This window comes from Cervus canadensis, chromosome 1 (assembly GCF_019320065.1).
Source record: "Cervus canadensis isolate Bull #8, Minnesota chromosome 1, ASM1932006v1, whole genome shotgun sequence".
NCBI lineage: Eukaryota > Metazoa > Chordata > Mammalia > Artiodactyla > Cervidae > Cervus > Cervus canadensis.
In genome coordinates this window covers 9,262,433-9,282,041 of record NC_057386.1, presented here as the reverse complement: position 1 = coordinate 9,282,041, position 19,609 = coordinate 9,262,433, and the positions used below count along the sequence as shown (strand labels likewise).

The 19,609-nt window shown below is 57.4% G+C and overlaps 1 protein-coding gene across 1 annotated transcript in view; it reads left to right on the top strand.

Moving 5' to 3' along the window:
- The window catches only part of DNAH17 (dynein axonemal heavy chain 17), a 94,030-nt gene that overhangs the window by 48,692 nt on the left and 25,729 nt on the right, over positions 1-19,609 (top strand). Inside the window, exons 42-57 of the mRNA XM_043462283.1 lie at positions 1,065-1,192; positions 1,908-2,056; positions 5,636-5,918; positions 6,020-6,193; positions 6,441-6,648; positions 7,037-7,202; positions 8,016-8,118; positions 8,778-8,925; positions 9,301-9,392; positions 10,769-10,930; positions 11,434-11,598; positions 11,711-11,902; positions 14,191-14,457; positions 15,158-15,319; positions 17,218-17,451; positions 18,544-18,708. Of these exons, the coding sequence (XP_043318218.1) occupies positions 1,065-1,192; positions 1,908-2,056; positions 5,636-5,918; positions 6,020-6,193; positions 6,441-6,648; positions 7,037-7,202; positions 8,016-8,118; positions 8,778-8,925; positions 9,301-9,392; positions 10,769-10,930; positions 11,434-11,598; positions 11,711-11,902; positions 14,191-14,457; positions 15,158-15,319; positions 17,218-17,451; positions 18,544-18,708 (2,798 nt within the window). The remainder of the gene's footprint in view (positions 1-1,064; positions 1,193-1,907; positions 2,057-5,635; positions 5,919-6,019; positions 6,194-6,440; positions 6,649-7,036; positions 7,203-8,015; positions 8,119-8,777; positions 8,926-9,300; positions 9,393-10,768; positions 10,931-11,433; positions 11,599-11,710; positions 11,903-14,190; positions 14,458-15,157; positions 15,320-17,217; positions 17,452-18,543; positions 18,709-19,609) is intronic.

The window sequence follows — 19,609 nt, the reverse complement described above, 5'->3', positions numbered from 1 at the left end:
TGGCCGGGCCCCCGAGGGAGACCCTCGGTGGTCTGGTTGGGGGAGGGGCCCGCACATGCACATGGGGCATCCTGGTGGCACTTACGGAGAGCAGGGAGATCACAGAGGGGAGCCAGCTCACTCCACCCGGCGGGGGGAGCTGGGGAAGCCTCGGACCCGTGAGCATCGGCACAGCGGCCCCAAGCGGGGCCACCACACTGTGGTCCTCGGGGCGGGGGAGAGCCCAGAAACACAGGCCAGAGCCTCAGGGGTTGGGAACGGTCTTTCCCTGGGGGAGGACCTTGATGAGGTCTGTGCTTTATAAGAAGAACTCGGGCCATTGGAGAAAAGACAAGTGAGGGGCTGGAGGAGACAAAGGGGGCCCCAAGGGTGGCCTAGAGGGAAGAAGCGGCATGGAGGGAGGGGCGCCCTGCTTACTGGGGGTCCCCCACCCTTGCTGACTTCCATGCGCCCCTTTCCAGGCCGGGGTGGGGCTCTGCTCCAGTCTTCCCCTGCAAGGGTCCTTTGCCGCTCACCCTGTTTTCTCTTTGTGACACTGTATCTATTTCTGTGTGTGTATCTTGTGTTTCCCCCGCCCCCCTCCACTGGAATGCAAGTTCTGTGGGGTGGGCAGGGGGCTGTGACTGTCCCCAAGCCCCCTGCTCTGAGTCTGAGACTTGAGTGCTCAGCAAACCTTTACTGAGAGAAGAAAGGAAGGTGGGGAGTGAAGGGAGAAGGGATGGGGTGCTGCCTGGGGTCGTGGCACTCCACGTAGGGCTGTCGAATCTGAGGACTGGACCAGACTTGCGGAGGGCATTGCGGGGCAGGGTCAGGGGCAGAGGCATCAAGGAGAGGGGCCTTGGGGTCAGGAGAAGAGCAGGAAGTGAGCCAAGTCCCCTGCTGTCTGAGCGTTCACTCCCCCTCTGGAGCAGGGCACTGGCCCCCTCTGAGAGAGAGGCCAGGGCCGGCCCGGCGGGGGCGGGAGGGGGTGGGCTGGGTCTCGGCCCAGGGAGAGCCCGGGATGCTGTCAGCGCCCCCACGGGGGGCCACCCGGAGCCAGGCCTGATCAGCCCCGCCACCTGCAGGCCTCTTCTCCACCATCATGCGGGACCTGGCCAACATCACACACGACGGCCCCAAGTGGATCGTACTGGATGGGGACATAGACCCCATGTGGATTGAGTCCCTCAACACCGTCATGGACGACAACAAGGTACAAGGGGCCTGCGACCCCAGAGCCAACCCCTCAGAACCAGAGTGACGAGGGGTAGAGGGGCGCGTGGGACTCAGCACACACCTCGCCCACCTCACTCAGCATACGGGACCCGCTGTGGACGGGGACCGAGGAGGGGCCCGTCTGGAGCTCTGCACAAAGTGTTACAGACGGCGAGGGGCCAGGGGAAGCCCCCTCCCGAGGCACGGTCCTTGCTGGACGCAGGCCCATGGGGCCCAGGCCAGCTCAGGTTCTTTGGCTGCAGCGTGGGCAAAGGGTACAGGCATGGGGAGCGTTCCTACCTGACCACGTGGCGGGTGGCACCACGTGGGAGGGAAAGCTAATATCTCGGAAGGTGCAGACGACGTTGAGAATCGTCTAGAAGCAGCTTAACGTGATTCTCAATCGGGTGGAGGAGGGAACCCCAGCATTCCCCAGGAAAGGGAGAAGGAGTCGTGGTTTGATGAGGCAAATTTAACCCCAGAGTGAAGTCCTACATGTTCCACACATGTCTGGGTGCTCTCCATGTCCTGGGGTGGAGGGGGTGCTGACATCTAGGATGGCAGAGAGATGTTGGGTTAGGGAAGCGGTTGGTGGCCCGCAGGGGTGCCAAGGGTGTCTCTGACCTGCCCTCTCTTCTGAGATGGGACCTGTGACAGCCTCAGGACAAGGGTGCTTTTGCAGCTGAAACCCACAGGCCTGTGTCCCTCACCAGGTCCTCACCCTGGCCAGCAACGAGCGGATCCCCCTGAACCGCACCATGCGGCTGGTGTTCGAGATCAGCCACCTGAGGACGGCCACGCCGGCCACCGTCTCCAGAGCCGGCATTCTGTACATCAACCCTGCCGATCTAGGCTGGAACCCGTGAGTTGGGCTTTTGTTCTGCTCCAAACTATGCAGAGAAAAAGGGAATGGTGGTGGCATTTCCGTGTTGCCTGGGCACGCATTCATTCACTCACTCATTCATTCACACGGTAAGCGCCCTGTGCCAGGCCCTCCCCGGGCAGCACGGTCACTACAACGCAAGGATGCAGGAGAGGCGTGTGAGTAAGTGATGACATGCATCACGGCGGCTGATGAAGCAAGTGCAGAGGGAGGGGCAGGGCCTGTCATGGAGACAGGAAGTCTTCCTGGGGGAGCTGGAGTTTGGGCTGACCCCCCAGAGGAGAAGGAGCTTTCCGAGTGGAAAGCATTTCAGGTGAGAACCAACACTTAAGGCGCATCAGAGCGAGAGTGTGAGGTTCCCAGGGACGGGCAGCAGTCTGGTGTTGGCGGATGGACCGTGAAGCATGGAGATGCTCTTGGCAGGAAGGACCAGCCCTAGACCAGCCTAGGGGCTGGCACAGGGGCCCTCTCTGATGTGAAGGGAAGAGTTCATGCCAGCAGACGACAGGTGGCCACTGGGGATGGGGAGGAGGGGTGGATGTGAGAAACGTTTGAAATCCTAAGAAATGGAAGGCTTGGCATTGATCTTGGAGAGGTACATTTTTGCATTTGGACCCGCGGCTAGTAATTTACATGCCAGGACATCCTGCATGGTCTTAAGTAGAAGCCCCGGTGCAACGTTCCAGGACTGACAGGCTCAGGAGAAACACCGTGGCTGCGTTCATTCAGCCGTCCGTCCGTCCACCCCTTCATCCAGAGCTTTCTGTGCCCCTGCTGTGTGTCTGACCCTAGGCTGCTCCGTGCTGGGGAAACTGGGCCTCCAGGAGCCACGTGGAGCGTGGTAAGAGATGTGGGGAGGAAGCACTTCCAGAAGGAACAGGCGGCAGGGAAACCGGAAGGTGGCCTCCCGCACACCCAGGGAGGAAGAAGCTTCAGGAGGGGAGGCGGGGTCGAGAGGGTCGCGTCCGGAGTGTCAAGGAGCCAAGGACAGGATGTTGCCGCTGGATTTTGGCAGCTGGGAGCTGACCGCTAGCTCAGGCAGAACAGCTTCCTGGCATGACTGAGCCAGGAGCCAGGTGGCAATTCGAGGAGCAGGAACTGGGAGGAGGCCCTCGAAAGGAGGGTCTTTCTGGAGATGAATCTCGAAGCAGCTGGGGGACCATGAGCGCTGCGGAGCAGAGGCAGGAGGGTTTCCAGGTGCAGGCGAGTGGGGTGAGTGGGGGAGGCAGAGAGTTCGTGCTCCGGGTGTCTCTGCGGCAGGAAGTGAGCCCAGCTCCCGACATAGCGAGGCCAGGGCTGGAAGGGTGTTCGAGCGCCTGGCAGGGGCGGGACTGGAGCTGGCCTGACCCACAGGGCCCTGGGGGCCGCCAAGACCCGGCACCGCTGTGCCGTCTTCTTCAGCAACACCTGTCCACCCACTTTGCTGGAGTCCTGTGGCCGCCATGACCAAGGACCACAAACCAGGCAGCTTCAGACAATGGAGGGTTATCTTCTTCTGCTTCTGGAGGGCAGAGATCTGAATCCAGGTGTTGGGAGGGTTGGTTCCTTCTAGAAGCTCTAAAGGGGGACCTCTTCCAGGGCTCTGCCCCAGCTTCTGGTGTTGCCGGCAATCCTTGGCTTGTAGATGGATGTGGCCACATTCTGAATCTCTGGTGGCCCCCCACCTCTGCACACGTCTCCGTGTGTCATAATTTCCCTTCTTATAAGGACCAGGCAGTGGATCAGGGCCCACCCTCATCCATGATGTTTCAGTCTCGAGATCCTTACTTTGATTTCATCTACAAACACCCTTTTCCCAAATGAGGCCGCGTCCGCAGACTGTAGGGGGACATGTCTTCTGAGGGGCCACCAACTCTGCCCATGTGGCACATCTGGGTTTTTCCAGGGTGGGCAGCTGACAAGGCAAGAGAATTGGAACAAAACCCGGGCAGGAGCCGCTAAGATGCAGGGGGACAGGAAGAAGATGTCAGGGCCGAGGGGCACCCAGGGGGACACCCAGCGGGGTGGGAGGAAAGAGCCAGAATATCAGCAGGGGTGGGCAGAGGAGGGACACTGAGTGGGCTGAAGGAGACACGCCCTTTGGCCGGGAGTGGTCCTTGGGGCTCCAGAGGAATGACCAGGAGACTCTGAGTGGCTCCTTGGGGACCAGGAGGAAACCTGGCTTTTGCTGGAGAGAAGTGGGGAGTCTGAGAGCCGTCTCGGGGCACCCTTAGCCCCAGAGGAAGAGCAGCGCTCCCGCAGGGGCAGCCATCCCAGAGGGGGACGTGAAGCATAGTCCAAGGGCCCCATGGCCTCCGGGGACAGGACAGGTGCCCACGGGGGAGCCTCTTGTCCTCTCGGTGTTATATATCTGAGCTGGCTTTTCAGATCAAAGCCGGCACATACATTTGCATGCACTAAATGTCTCTAACAAGGCAAAATTTTAAATTTGATATATCCGCCTGCAAGATAGAAGGCAAATGCAGCAGTCTGTGTATAGATTTGCACATTGGTCTCCGTTCTGAAGACCTAGTGTACCTGGAACTCTGCTCTTAACTGCACGTGTTTGGTTGTCTGCGTTTGCTTGTCAAGTGTTTGAAAATCTGCTCTGTTACCTAGCTAACCCAGGGGCAATGGGGCAGAGGTTTTGAACTCTTGGTTCCCTGATCTGCTGGGGGTGTAGGGAGACTCAGAGCTTCCAGAACATGCACTCCGCATTTGCAGAAAGGCATGTCTGCAGAGGGCAGGCGAGCTGCGTTGGGTAACATGAGCTTCCTGCTTACGCTCTGGGCATCCTGGAAATGACAGCTCACTGAGCTCATCCGCCAGTGCTCTTTACGCTTTTAGCAGGCGCCTATTTAGCACTTACTGTGGACCAGGCACCGTCCTCTGAGCTTTAAAAATATCAACCCAGGTAGTCCTTCCAAATGGGAGTTATCATCATCACTCCCATTTACGGATGAGAAACCTGAGACACAGACGTGTTGAGTAACTGACCCGAGGCCACCACTGGCCACACTAGAGCCCATTCAAGCCGGGCGCTCGGGCTCTAGAATCCACACTCCTCACGGTCGTGGTGGACCACCTCTGTGCACCCCACTCCAGGCAACACAGCTCCCCAGGAATGCCTATTGTGTTGGTTTGAACTCTTCCACTAAAAGCGTCAATTGGCTCAATTCACCAAGCATGCTTCAGGCATGGCTGGATCCAGGAGTCCAGAGAATGCCATGAGGTGTCCCTGCTCCTCTCCTTTTCTTCCCTTCCCACCCCTCCCTGTCTGTCCCCCAGACAATGTTATGAAACCTTTCTTCCCTTCTCCTATATGCAGCTCTATGTCCTCAGTGTTGGCCACATTTGAGGATAGGAAGCACAGTTCCTAGTTGTTCTAGGTGGACAGCACCCCACAGCTAGCATCCCAGGGAAAGAGCTCACCCTCGTCAGATCCTCTGAAGGTCTCAGGACTGGCCCCATCACCAGGCAGGAGCACCAGAGTCACGTGGAAGCGATCAGCAAGGGGAGGGTCACCAGAGGGACCCCACCCGGCGGCCCTGTCCTTCAGTACCTCCCCGCCTTCCCCAGGGTGGTGAGCAGCTGGATCGAGAGGCGCAAGGTGCAGTCAGAGAAGGCCAACCTGATGATCCTCTTCGACAAGTACCTGCCCACCTGCCTGGACAAGCTCCGCTTCGGGTTTAAGAAGATCACGCCGGTGCCCGAGATCACCATCATCCAGATGATCCTCTACCTGCTCGAGTGCCTCCTCACCGAGAAGAACGCGCCGCCCGACTCCGCCAAGGAGCTCTATGAGCTCTACTTTGTGTTCGCCTGCTTCTGGGCCTTTGGGGGGGCCATGTTCCAGGACCAGGTGAGCAGCCGGCCGCGGCGGGCATTCAGCCGCCCAGGTGCGGTCTCCCTGCGTCCCTCCCAGCGGGGCCCTTTCTGAGCTTCATTTTTGTCTCTCAACAGCTTGTAGATTATCGGGTCGAGTTCAGCAGGTGGTGGATCAATGAATTTAAGACGATCAAGTTCCCCTCTCAGGGGACGGTCTTCGACTACTACATAGACCCCGACACCAAGAAGTTCCTGCCATGGACGGACAAAGTGCCTGCCTTCGAGCTGGACCCTGACGTCCCGCTGCAGGTAAATGGCCCAGAACAGTGACGATGGATGACGATTGAGGAGCGGGACTCAGAGTCCCACCCCACGCTTCTCGTCGGGACGTCCAGTCACAAACAGTCTCCATCAGTAGGACCTTTTGCGTAAGACCGGGGGATCTAACACACTGCCCAGGTCTGCAAGTTTGTCCGGAGGTGGGACCTGGAGGCCCGGGTCTGTCTGAGGTCACGGCTCCTCCCCCGATATCTCCCCGCCCCCCGCCCCCCACCAGGCCTCGCTGGTGCACACCACGGAAACCATCCGTATCCGCTACTTCATGGACCTGCTCATGGAGAAGTCGTGGCCGGTCATGCTGGTGGGGAACGCGGGGACGGGCAAGTCGGTGCTAATGGGGGACAAGCTGGACAGCCTGAGCACAGACGACTACCTGGTGCAGGCCGTGCCCTTCAACTTCTACACGACCTCGGCCATGCTGCAGGGTGAGGCCGAGGCCGAGCCCGGGTGCTCGCTGCTGGGCCTGGACACCCCCGATCCCACCCCAAGTGCCCCCGCCCCTGCTTACCACAGCCCCAGGAGCTCACCAGCTGCCTCCACTTCCCACCCACCCCCCACTATGGTCTCTGTCCCCATAGTGGGGGTACCAGGTCCCACAGGGAGCTCACAGCCAGTCCCGGGTGGCCCAAGGATGATGGGGTGCAAGGTTCCTGCCCCCTGCCTGGGATCCGTGGGGCCCACCCCCGTCTCCTTCCCTCCACCTGTGGCTGGAGTCCAACCCGCCTGTCCTTGGCACCCCCCAGGGCTACCCTTTGGGCCGCCGCCTCTGGGATTGGCCAGGCACTGTGGGGGCTACCCCGTTCCCTTCTCTAGGGGTTCTCGAAAAGCCGCTGGAGAAGAAATCAGGGCGGAACTATGGACCGCCAGGCACCAAGAAGCTGATCTACTTCATCGACGACATGAACATGCCTGAGGTGGACAAGTACGGGACAGTGGCCCCCCACACCCTCATCCGACAACACATGGATCACGGGCACTGGTAGGCGGGGGTGAGGGGTCTGCCACGGCGGGGAGGCAGGGCTGGGACAGAGGACCAGGCTGACGGGGCTTCAGACCTGGGGGGGTCCAGGGTGGGGAGGTCAAGGCACAGAGGAGTTAGCCAGCCTCCCTAGAGTCCCAATTGAGCTGAAACATACACCCAGACCTACACAATGAGCCACTCTGTTGCCTCCCATTTCAAAAATTTTCTCAAAAGAAAAAAAAAATTAATTTTTTTCTCTAGAGCACGAAGTACAGTTGGCCATTTCACATATAATCGATATTTATTGAGGTTTATGGTGGCTCAGACGGTAAAGCATCTGCCTACAATGCGGGAGACACCTGTTCAATCCCTGGGTTGGGAAGATCTCCTGGAGAAGGAAATGGCAACCCACTCCAGTATTCTCACCTGGAAAATCCCATGGACAGAGGAGCCTCTTAGGCTGCAATCCATGGGGTCGCAAAGAGTTGGACACGACTGAGCAACTTCACCTTCACATTCGTTCATTTATTTAGCTGCACCGGGTCTTGGTTACCACATGTGTGATACTTGATCTTTGTTGTGGCATGTAGGATCTTTAGTTGCAGCATGTGGGATCTAGTTCCCTGACCAGGGGTTGAACCTGGATCTCCTGCCCTGAGGTGTATTAGCCTCTGTATTAGCAGAGTAGTAGCCACTGGACCAGCAGGGAAGTCCCAGGGTTTTTTCCTGTTGTTTTTTTAACTGTATGCAAGGCATGACTGGGGTGGGTGGGAGCAGGGGGTGGCTCCTGGGCACCAGCGGCAGGGCTTGATGCTGGCCTCCCCCATGCAGGTACGACCGACAGAAGCTGACGCTGAAGGACGTCCACAACTGTCAGTACGTGGCGTGCATGAACCCCACTTCCGGGTCCTTCACCATCGACCCCAGACTTCAGGTGGGCAGAAACCGGACTCGTCTTGGGCGGCTGCATGAGTCCAAAGCTCATTTGTCTGATGAGGACGATAGCATGCGTATGGGGTGGGGGGGTGGGGGCGGCAGGCTGGCTTTCCCTGGAGCATGCCCCAGCCCTTCGAATGTCAGCACATTCGTGGGGACATTGAGAGGCTGCCAGATTTATCAATTGAAAATACAGATGCCTGGGCAAATCTGAATTTCAGATAAACAGCAAATCATGTCCCATTCGATGTTTGAGATGTATTTGTACTAAAAAAAAAAAAAAAAAAAAATTCTGTGTGAAATTTAGACTTAACAGGATAATCCTGTACTGTGTCTATAATCCAGGCAGGACTTCACCCTGAATTACCTTGAACAGATGGAGATCTGAAATTTAAACCCAGGTTGTGCTCTGAAACACTCTTTGGCCTCCGCCAAGTTGTTTCTGAAGAGCGGGACATGAATTTGGCTGTTTTGAGATGGAATCAATATCTAAGGGGGGGGTCTCACCACACGCAAGGCTTGAGGGAACCTGTCCATTCTGACCATGCCCACAAGACACCAGGAGATGAGGACAGAGTCTGCTCCCCAGGAAGGTGGCCCTGCCCCAGGCTGGTCCCCACGAACAGCCTGACAAGGGTCTCTGCTTGTTCCGGGCAGCGCCACTTCTGCGTGTTTGCGGTGAGCTTCCCGGGCCAGGAGGCCCTCACGAGCATCTACAGCACCATCCTGACCCAGCACCTGTCCTACCGCTCGGCGCCCCTTGTGGTCCAGAAGATGAGCAGCCACCTGGTGGCCTCGGCCCTGGGTAAACCGTCCAGCCTCGCCCCCTCTCCTGTCCGTAAGACCCACTGTGTCATGGGGCCAACGGCGGCTTCATACTTTCCCCTGCTAAATATTTCATTTATACTTTCAAATCAATATTTTTTTTCAATGACGCTGTATTTCTGCAGAGGATATTATGAGATCCAATTGCTTGAGAGGGGAGGCGGAGGATAGGAAATTCTTTATACAGCAATGATTGACACATGAGCAGAGCGGCAGAATCCCTCCCCCTGCAGATTTCTTACTTAAATTGTCACCGTCTCACAGTCCATTTGCTTTAGAAACTATAGCTTAAGCTTTGCACTTCCTGAGGCCATTAAGAGTGCACAAGAATCGATGTGTCTTTTTCCTGGAACAGCCCTGCACCAGAAAGTGACATCAACGTTTCTTCCCACGGCCATTAAGTTTCATTATGTGTTCAACCTCAGGGACCTCTCCAATATTTTCCAGGTACTGCTCTTTTAGTGCTATGTAATGCCACCTTATGGCCAATGCCTGATCCACGGATGCTCTCCTCCTCTGCCATTCTCGGGAGAGAAAGCAAAGTGACCTATGGATGGATGACAGTGATGGAGGGGGATATGATGTGATGATGGTTATGACAGACGATGATGAGGGTGGTGACCATGGTGGTAGTAACGATGGTGAGAATGGTAGCTATGGTGATAGTGATGATGATGGTGGTGCTGATGGTGACCATGCCGATAGTAATGATGGTGATGGTGGTAACTATGGTGATAGTGCCGATGGTGATGGTGGTACTGATGCTGATGGTGACCATGCTGATAGTGATGATGGTGATGGTGGTAACTATGGTGATAGTGCCGATGGTGATGGTGGTACTGATGCTGATGGTGACCATGCTGATGGTGATGGTGGTAACTATGGTGATAGTGATGGTGGTGGTGGTGATGATGGTGGTGCTGGTGATAATGATAGGGGTGATGACAATGGTGGGAGTCAGGGTGATGACGATGACAATGGTAGTAATGGTGATAGTGGTGGTGATGTGATGGTGGTGGTGGTGATGTTTCCTCTTATGGATGGACTGAACCAGCCACTGGGTTTGGCCACTTACATCCCCGTTTCCTCCTCCAAACAACACATAGTGCTCAGATATCCCCATTTTTGCAGATGGGGAGTCCAAGGCTCAGGGAGGTTAAGTCATGCCCATCTCCTCCCATCTCAAGTGTCAGCTCAAATATCACGCCCCCGAGAGGCCCCTCCTCTTCCTCCCCACACACCCTGTCCCACTGTCCCCATGCATGTCACAGCACACATCACAACGTGGGATTACCTTGTGACTTTGTCTGGTTCTGTCTCCCCGCTACAAGGGGAGCTCCATGAAGGCAGAGTCTGTCCCGTCATCATTGCACTCCCAGAGCCCAGGACAGGGGCCTGGATAATAGGCACCCATTGAACTTGCCAGGTCACTTGGTTGGCAAAGAGCCAAGCTAGGCCAGGCCGGGCAGGCTGGCTGCAGAGCTTGAGCTTGATGGCCGCTTCGAGGCTTCCCATAGTCGGTTCGTGCCTGATCAGACCCCTTGTCCCTTTCTCCGCCATCCACCCCATTAGAGGGGGCAGCCCTTGACCCTGTCTGGTGAGCAGAATCCCCCTCCACCGTCTCTCAGGCCACAGACACCCCCTTCAGCCTCCAGGACTGGTGGCCTTGGCAGTCTCTCGTTTCCTGGGCCTCGAGTGGCTACTGTACCACTCTACCGGATCACTTCCTGGGAAAGCTGCCACTTTCTCATTTGATCCGTGTGCGGCACCTGGCTTGCCTCCCAGCACACCTAAGGATGCTGACCATCTCGCCTCTGGGGCAGGGGCTCCTGTTCTCCACCGCAGAGATCCTGAAACTCCCGCTGGACCTCGTCCGCCTCTGGCTACACGAGGCAGAGCGCGTGTACGGCGACAAGATGGTGGACGAGAAGGACCAGGACACGCTGCGCAGGGTCACCATCGCTTCCACCAAGAAGTTCTTTGACGTGAGTCAGGCCACCAGGCCGCCCAGCCGAGCCCAGGAAGGCTCCGAGGGGCAGAGAGAGTAGGGGCCCCCAACAAGCCTCGCCTCCTCGCCAGGGCCCTGGGATGGGGATGGGGAGGACCGCGTGGGGGTCCCACGAGATGCCTCTGCCACGTGGGTGTGGCCCAAGCGAGGAGGAGAGGCTCTATCGGCAGGTCAGGAGGTGAAGACCTCTCCCTCCAGCCGCCAGGCAGAGACAGCCCTGCTCGGGGTAACACGCTCCACTAGTGGGTCCAGGGTTTGCATGGTAGAATCATTTTTCTGGACAGTGGGTTCACTCCCAGTGGGACACAGACCAGGGGCTTTTGCCCAGCAGTTTTCAGGGCCCCTGGCAGCATCAGTGTGGGCCCCAGCAGACATGGCCTGGCCTCCTGAGGCCATTGGGCAAGATGCCGGGGCTGCTGCTTGGGCTCCATGGGCCCGTGGTAGCCGCCAGAGCAGTGTCTCCCCGCAACCGATGTCTAGGATCTCGGTGATGAGCTCCTATTCGCCAAACCAAACATCTTCTGCCACTTTGCTCACGGGATCGGAGACCCCAAATACCTGCCGGTGACCGACCTGGCTCCGCTGAACAAGCTCCTGGTGGAAGTCCTGGACAGTTACAACGAGGTCAACGCAGTCATGAACCTGGTGAGCCCGGGTCTCGAGCGGGCAGCCGTGGGGCTGGGGCCGGGGGACGAGCGAGGGAGGCGCGTTCTGCCGGCGAGACACCTGGGGTCTGTCCGGCCCGGCCTCTTCTCAGGTACTGTTCGAGGACGCGGTGGCCCACATCTGCAGGATCAACCGCATCCTGGAGTCCCCGCGGGGCAACGCCCTGCTGGTGGGGGTGGGCGGCAGCGGCAAGCAGAGCCTCTCCCGCCTGGCCGCGTACATCAGCGCCCTGGACGTGTTCCAGATCACCCTCAAGAAGGGCTACGGGATCCCAGACCTCAAGGTGAGGGCATCGCCTCTCAATAAGCCGCCCTTGGCAGTGGGAGGAGGGCAGGGGAGGAGGAGTCTTCCCACTCCCCGAAATGGAGCATCCAACACGGAGACCAGGATGGTTACCAGCAGGGTCTTTACCTCAAGATGGCAAAGGCCAGCGACACATTCGGCCAGGGCCCACGGCCTTGTGCCGAAGGTAAACAGAAGTGTGCGTTTCCGGTAGATGAGAGCTGGAGCCCCTGAGATAACAGCGGCGAGGGGGTTGGGTTCTCGCCTCTGGTCATCGCAGCCTGCTGCCTTGTCTTTCCCGGTTTTCCAGATTCAATCACTCAGAACCGGTGCTAACTAGCGGTCTCACCGCCTGCTTGGGGTTCTGCGAGGGCTGCTCTCTGAATTAATTGAATAAACATTAGCTCGAACAGGTCTCCCATCCCCAGGACGCGCCGCAGAGGCTTTTTATTGATTTATTTTTCCGGAAAATTTGCTCTCTCAGGGAACTGTGAGTTAGTCAAACATGATTAGTCTAGAGCTTATCATGGCCACTGCTCAGATTAGAGCTGAAATTGATTTGACCATGTCCCATGGTGTCTCTCTCTCTCTGCCTTGGTGCGTTTGTGGGCCAGGACGAGGCTGGCCCAGGGGACCTGCCCCTCTGCTCAAGGCTGCAAGGCAGTCACTGGCCAGGTGGCCTTAGCGGGAGGATGGTATGGACCCCCACCAGAGCCTGGCGCCCTGGGACTTCAGCAGGAGGGGGTGCTGATCTGCGGGCTGGGGCCCCAGGAAGGATAACGGGGACGGTCAGCTGGCTCTTGGCCCTGCTCTCAGGCTGTGCCAGGGACTGCAGCCTCCAGGTGAGCGTCCGGCCTGTCCGAGTCCCCGCAGCTACTCTATCAAACACTAGCCAGCTCTAATTTTTAAACCCAAGCCTTAAGGACGAGGTCTTCGTAAGGTAGGTAGGTCCTGCCTCCTGGATTGAATCAGCGTGTGTGGATTCTCAGCTGAGCCGAGTGGGTCCTCATTGACCACTCCCCCCACAAGGGCTCTCAGAGTGGAGAGAATCCTTGCATCTGGCGCCATGTAGCAGTACTGAGTTTTCTCCACTGATAAAGCTTCTAGTCTGTTAGCTTAATCATATTGCTTTTATCCTCATGATTGCATCATACTGTTTGCACTTGTGAGGGCTTCGTTCCCGTTACCTCACCCTGGGACCACCTATGGCTGTTGCTATTTTACTCCCTGGCATGAGCCCCAGCAGCTCTGGGATCCGTGTCGTCCCCGTTCGCTGCTCCTGCACCCCCGATGAGCCAGCTTTGCACTCATCCTGTCATCATTTATTAAGTAGCTCTGTAGATTCGAAAGTAAGGACAGCTATAAACAGAGCTATAGGACCTTGCATCCTATTAGGGGAAGCAGACTCCTGAACGGTTAGAAGATGTATTATTATTGTTCTGATAGTAGTGTTGCAGTAAGAAGTTAACAATGTATATGTTGTTAGTATAACAGATACATTCACGATTATATTATGAAGTCATACCAACCAGCCATGGGCCCCTACTGGAAGCCAGAGACTCGGGGTGGCGGGTGGGTAAAGGGTCAGAATCCAAGCCCGAGGGCCATCATGTGCCTCATGGAAAATCCTGGACATGGTCCCAAGAAAACAAGATACCATCAAGGACATCTGGGGAGAGGAGGGGCAGGATGTGGTGGTGTTCTGGGACAAAGTGGAAGATGGCTTGAAGACAGCAGAGATTGCTCAGGGGTGATGGTGGGCAGGGGGGCCACAGGAGCCCCGGTTACCCACAAAGGCTGGAATCGGGTGGTGCAACGAGAAGGGAGAGACGGAACGAGTCCCTCATCGTGAGCCAGCGCTCTGCCTGCACTTACGGGAGTGGGGGCTTAGCCAGACTCCCACCTGCCGGGTCAGCTCCCCAGGTCCCCTATACACAGTCCCCAGGCCAGGCAGCGGCATGCTTTTGACTTATATGAACCCTCTTCCCGGGGCCAGAGTAGTGGCCCCCAGAGCTGGGCCAGACCTCTGAAGTGCTTTAAGCTGAGTGAGAGGCCGGCCATGTGTCAGCAGCCCAGGAACCCCGGGGACGCTTCCAGTTTGGCGCTGTGGCGAGTGGTGCCTCCATGAGTGGGTCTCCTCCCCTCGAGGCCCCAAGTCTCCATCTACAGACCCTGCCTTTCCTTACGGGGCTGATCTGCAGGTGCCCCCCGTCCTGGGTGGTGGTGGGAGATGCTTCTAAATGAGCATCTCCTCGGCGAGACCGCTGAGGCTGTCTTCCTCGGGTCCAGCTTGACCTTGGCGCCCAGTACATCAAGTCGGCCGTGAAGAACGTTCCCTCGGTGTTCCTGATGACCGACTCCCAGGTGGCTGAGGAGCAGTTCCTGGTGCTGATCAATGACCTGCTGGCCTCGGGGGAGATCCCCGGGCTGTTCACGGACGATGAGGTGGAGAACATCATTTCCTCCATGCGGCCCCAGGTGAAGTCCCTTGGCCTGACAGACACCCGGGAGGCGTGCTGGAAGTTCTTCATTGACAAAGTGCGCAGGCACCTGAAGGTAGGGGTCCCAGGGCCTGGAGGGTCCCGGGGGTCTTCTAGGCTGGGTCTTTCCTCGGGGAGGATTTGGGGGCTGCTCTGCCTTACACAGGAAGTGGAAAACTCTTAGGAGAGTACAGTGGGCTGCCTGGTGGAGGTGGGCTGTTAGAAGTGCCCTGTGGCCAAAAAGAACTGTTTTCTGTATGCACCCCTCCCCCATAGAGCACGTTTAAATAGATTAGTTCACCTTGACCTTCCATGTTCCCTCTCGGGGATCGCTGGCTAAGCTGCCCGAGTTGGACTGAGTGCACGCTGGGTCCTTCTCTCCCTTCTGGTCTGTGTCCAGTAGGATGGCTGCCCTCTCCCCTCCCCGCCCCTGGCCAGGTGGCAATGCTCTTCTGCCTCCCTGCAAGGACCAGACCTGCTAAACCGACCTGCATCCTCGCTGCCCAGCATGGGTGCCGACTCCCCACTCCTTCCAGCACCCAGCCATCTTTCCCTCTTTGCAAGGGCCCCCTGAGGGGGGCTTGGGCTCCCCTGCACCCCCACATCATGCAATGGCCACACTGCTCGCCCAGAACGGGGAATGTTCTCTGCACCACCCCCCACCCCCTGCACTTGGAGACAAACACCAGAGTTTCCCTTCTAAATGGGATTATCTGCAAAAGCAGCACTGTTTGGCATTGCCGTCCCCAGAGAGCAGCCTCCGTGTCCACTTCTAGGTGATCCTGTGTTTCTCCCCTGTGGGCTCCATCCTGCGAGTGCGAGCAAGAAAATTCCCTGCTGTGGTCAACTGCACGGCTATCAACTGGTTCCACGAGTGGCCAGAGGACGCCCTGGTGTCCGTCAGCGCGCGCTTCCTTGAGGACACAGAGGGGATTCAGGTGAGTCTCGGGGTGCAGAGCCGGGAGGGAGGGGTCCCCATCATCCACCTCCAGGGACGGGATTAGGGTGAGGCACTAGCCTTGGGTGCAAAACTTAAGGGTGCACCAAAAACTTCATTAGGGTCAGTGATGTTTTAATGCAGTATTTTTAAAAATCAATGCCGAAACATTCAAAATATCAGACTTATAAACAAAGGCCATCATTTGTTGATCTTGTGGCCCTGAGTCACTCTGCCAGGAGTATGGTCATTTCAACCAGCTGGGGGTTCTGGGCCCCACAGGGCCAATTCAGGGAGGTTTGATGCCCACATGAGAACAGATGGAGAAACTTGGGCTTTGAACATAGTCCCTGGTGGGAGCCTATTGCAGAGCTCGTATTTACTTTCATGAGTGTATACAGGTGCACACTTTTTCCTCCAGCCTTGGGCCCCAGCGTGGCTGAGCCCGAGGGGGGCTGCTCCCTCACCTGTAACCTGCCTTTTATAGGGCAAGATAAGTACAATGGGGCAACATAAGTCGTCTTTTATTTTTTCCCTTTCATTTACGGTGTCTGTCTTTTATCGAAAGACAGTGCCCACATTCACCATTTGAGTTCATTGCTGGGCTAGGAATGATCATTAAACTCTGACCCAGCTGATGCAAGTGATCGCGAGGCTAGGTAAAATCCCATGTGGTTATTGTGTCTGATTTATTTTGCACACTTATTTGGTGGGATAAAATAAGCCTGAAGTTATCTTCCTCCCTAGCTTTTAAAGATGGGCAAAGTTCCCTGCTTGCGCCGTTAAAAGAGTGTTCAGTTGCAGGATGAGCCATTCCTGGGAATGCCACTCTTACAATGTGTCCTCCACGCCCCAAGGGAACCATAGAGGCGGGAGCCTCCTAGGACCGGGGGACGGCCCCACCACCCACACCTGTGAGGGCGGCCAAGTAGATGCCCAAGAAGCATGTGTCGGATGAGTACCTTCCCAAATTAAGGTGGCGCTAGTGGCAAAGAAGGGCTTCCCTGGTAGCTCAGTTAGAAAGGAATCTGCCTGCAAAGGAGGAGACCCAGGTTCGATCCTTGAGTGGGGAAGATCCCCTGGAGAAGGAAATGGCAACCCACTCCAGTATTCTTGCCTGGAAAATCCCATGAACAGAGGAGTCTGGCAGGCTACAGTTCATGGGGTCACAGAGAGTCAGACATGACTTAGCAACTAAACCACCAGTGGTAAAGAAGCCACCTGCCAATGCAGGTGACATAGGAGATTCAGGTTCAATCCTTGGGTCTGAAAGAGCCCCTGGAGGAGGGCATGGCAACCCATTCCAGTACTCTTGCCTGGAGAATCCCAATGGACAGAGAAGCCTGGTGGGTTGCCATCCATGGGGTCTCAAAGAGTGAGACGTGACTGAAGCGACTTAGCACATGTATACAAATGTTGCTCAGACAATTCGTGGGGCAAAGCTCCCATTGCTTGTCTTCGGGCAGGTTGGGGGGCCCCAGGTGGTTAGGGGCTGTGATCCTGACGTGGACACAGGACAGAGGAGGCTGGGAAAGGAGTTACTAACCCCCCAGGCCCACAACAGGAAATGCCCAATACATGCTTGCAGACTTAACCTGGTTATTCAAATACGTTGAATATGGGAATGTGTGACTTATAGAACAGTCATAACCTCGGCTGTGGAAAGGTGCCCTGGTGGTGCAATGTCACCATTGCCCACGAGAGCCCTGCAGGCCTTGTCGTCTCGACCCTCACTGGGCACCGGAGCCACCAAGACTGAGAGGGGGGTACCTCTCATCCAGGGTCCTTGGCAAGTAAGGGAACCCCCCTTGTGGTCCACTATGGCCAGCAGCCTCCTCTTCCCCTGGGTCCCTCCCACCAGGGCACTGGGGAGTGAATGGGCCTGCCTTGTCTCTGTAGCCAGAAGTCAAGGCCTCCATCAGCCTCTTTATGTCCTACGTGCACACGACCGTCAACGAGATGTCCAAGGTGTACCTGGCCACCGAGAGGCGCTACAACTACACCACGCCCAAAACCTTCCTGGAGCAGATCAAGCTGTACCAGAACCTGCTGGCCAAGAAGAGGATGGAGCTGGTCGCCAAAATCGAGAGGCTGGAGAACGGGCTGATGAAGCTACAGAGCACGGCCTCTCAGGTAAGAGGAGGGCGGGGCCACGGGCCGCGCTTCCGGAACCTTCCCCCAGATGTGTGACGTGTTGGTAAGGGGACCAGGACCCCTGCCTTGGGGAAACTTCCCCTTGTAAACCAGAGCGAGGGTCTGGGTGTTGACCTTGACAGTGGGTCCCGGATCCTCTCGGGATGCTGATGCTGCGTCAGGTGCTTCCCGGGGGAGCGGGGGCCTCCGAGTCGGGAGGGCTTTGCTCGTCCCGTCGAGTGCAGCCCAGGAAGGCGGGTCCATCCCAGAGCACCATTCACACTGCCACGTCCCGATGGAATAGTGTCTGGCGTACTTTCACGCCGCGTTAATTTTTAGTCTTCTGCCTGGTTTTGAGTGTCTTCCCTGGTGTGGCCCGGGCTCCCTCTTTACTGCCCACTGTTGGCGTCTCCCCGGGGGGCCTGGTAAACAGCCCCCGAGTCCCTGCCTCCCGGCCAAAGCTGCAGGTGGGGGACGACCCCGATACAGGCGGTGCGGCAGGTGTCTGACCACCCCATGGGGGTCCACAGGGGGACACAGTCGTGCGGGATGTCCAAGAAAGTGCTTACAGGAGCCGAGAAGTGGCCTGTCCCCTCCCTGGAGAGAAAAGAAAGAGGAGCCTGGCCCAGCGGGCGTTTCATTTCCCCAAATGTACCTTCCGGAAGTGGTCCTAGGACACAGTGAATGAGCCCAGGAGAGGGCAGTTACAGCACCGAGGGGCTTCCCCAATGGTAGAAATCACCCAGATGGGGAAGGATGTCTCACCCCATCACTCACCACTTCCCAGTACCCCCTCCATCCGGCCACTTGGGGCCTCACCCGAGCACCCAAGGGAGCATTTCATCCCCGACCCCCAGCTCTCACAGCCCCACCAGCCTCCCCATGACTCCTTGGCACCCCGGCCACCTTGACTGCTGCTTCCCCGAGCCTCAGGAACGGGTCTTATACTTGTGATGACCCTGTGTACACAGCTGGTGCTCAATGAATACTTACCTTGGAGAAGCTAAAAAAGCACTGAGCAATGCATCCCAGGGAGCAGTAAGCAACTGGCCGGGACCCCAGCCTGCCCGTCTCCCTCACCTCCCCCTCCAGGTGGATGATTTAAAAGCCAAGCTGGCAGTTCAGGAGGCAGAGCTCAAGCAGAAAAATGAGAACGCGGACAAGCTGATCCACGTGGTGGGTGTGGAGACCGAGAAAGTCAGCAAGGAGAAAGCCATTGCTGACGAGGAGGAGATCAAGGTGGAGGTCATCAACAAGGTAGGCGGTGGGCAGCTCTGCTCAGCCGGGCGCCTTCCCTGAGTGACCAGGATCTCCCTATGGGCCCGGGCAACCCAGCAGGACCCCCGCAGGAAGGGCATTTCCCCCAAACGCAGGGCCCCCGGCTCAGCAGCGGGCTGCCCTCCCAGGCCCCTGCAGTGGCATCTCCTGAGCTGGTAAGAAATGCAGGTTCCCAGACCCCAGTTCTGCTGAACTGGGTCTGCATCTGAGGGACATGCTCATGTGAGCACATCAAGGCTTGAGAAGATGGCCTCGGAGCCCTGGGCCTCAGACTTCCTACACCCGGAGCCCCCAGAGGTTCTGACACCCCCGACTCTGGTGGGCTCCACGCTGAAGGTCCCTGTGGTCAGGCTGATTTCTCATCGCCCCTGTCTGCATGCCCTTTGCGTCATCAGTCATGCCTCTGCCTGAGGGTCTAAATTAAGAGCCTCAGTAATTGTCTGCTGTCTCTTGAGAGGGCCTGAGTCAGCCTCCTCCCACAGCAGATAGACAGGAGGGGGAAGCCTGAGCCCTTCCCACCAGTGCTGGAACAAAGGAGGGTCCCAGGAGCTCCCCTCCATCCCTCACGGTCAACTGCATGACCACAGCCCTGTTAGGGTGGTCGGCAATGTGCCTGATGTCTCAAAATTAGCAAGTGATACATCCAGGATCCGAGCCAGGGCCCGCACCTGCATCCGGAACCCCGGGACCTGCCATTCGATACTCACATGCAGCTTAATGTCTGGGCGCCTACCCCTCTCCAACCCCTGATCCCGAAAGGGCCCACCCAGGTGTACTCCAGGGAGGCTGGGGGCTGCTCCCAGCACCACCGGCCGAGTCAGCGCCTTCCACGCCCTGTTCCCTGAAGTCGGGCACAGCATGGGCTGCTCCGGGAGGTCCG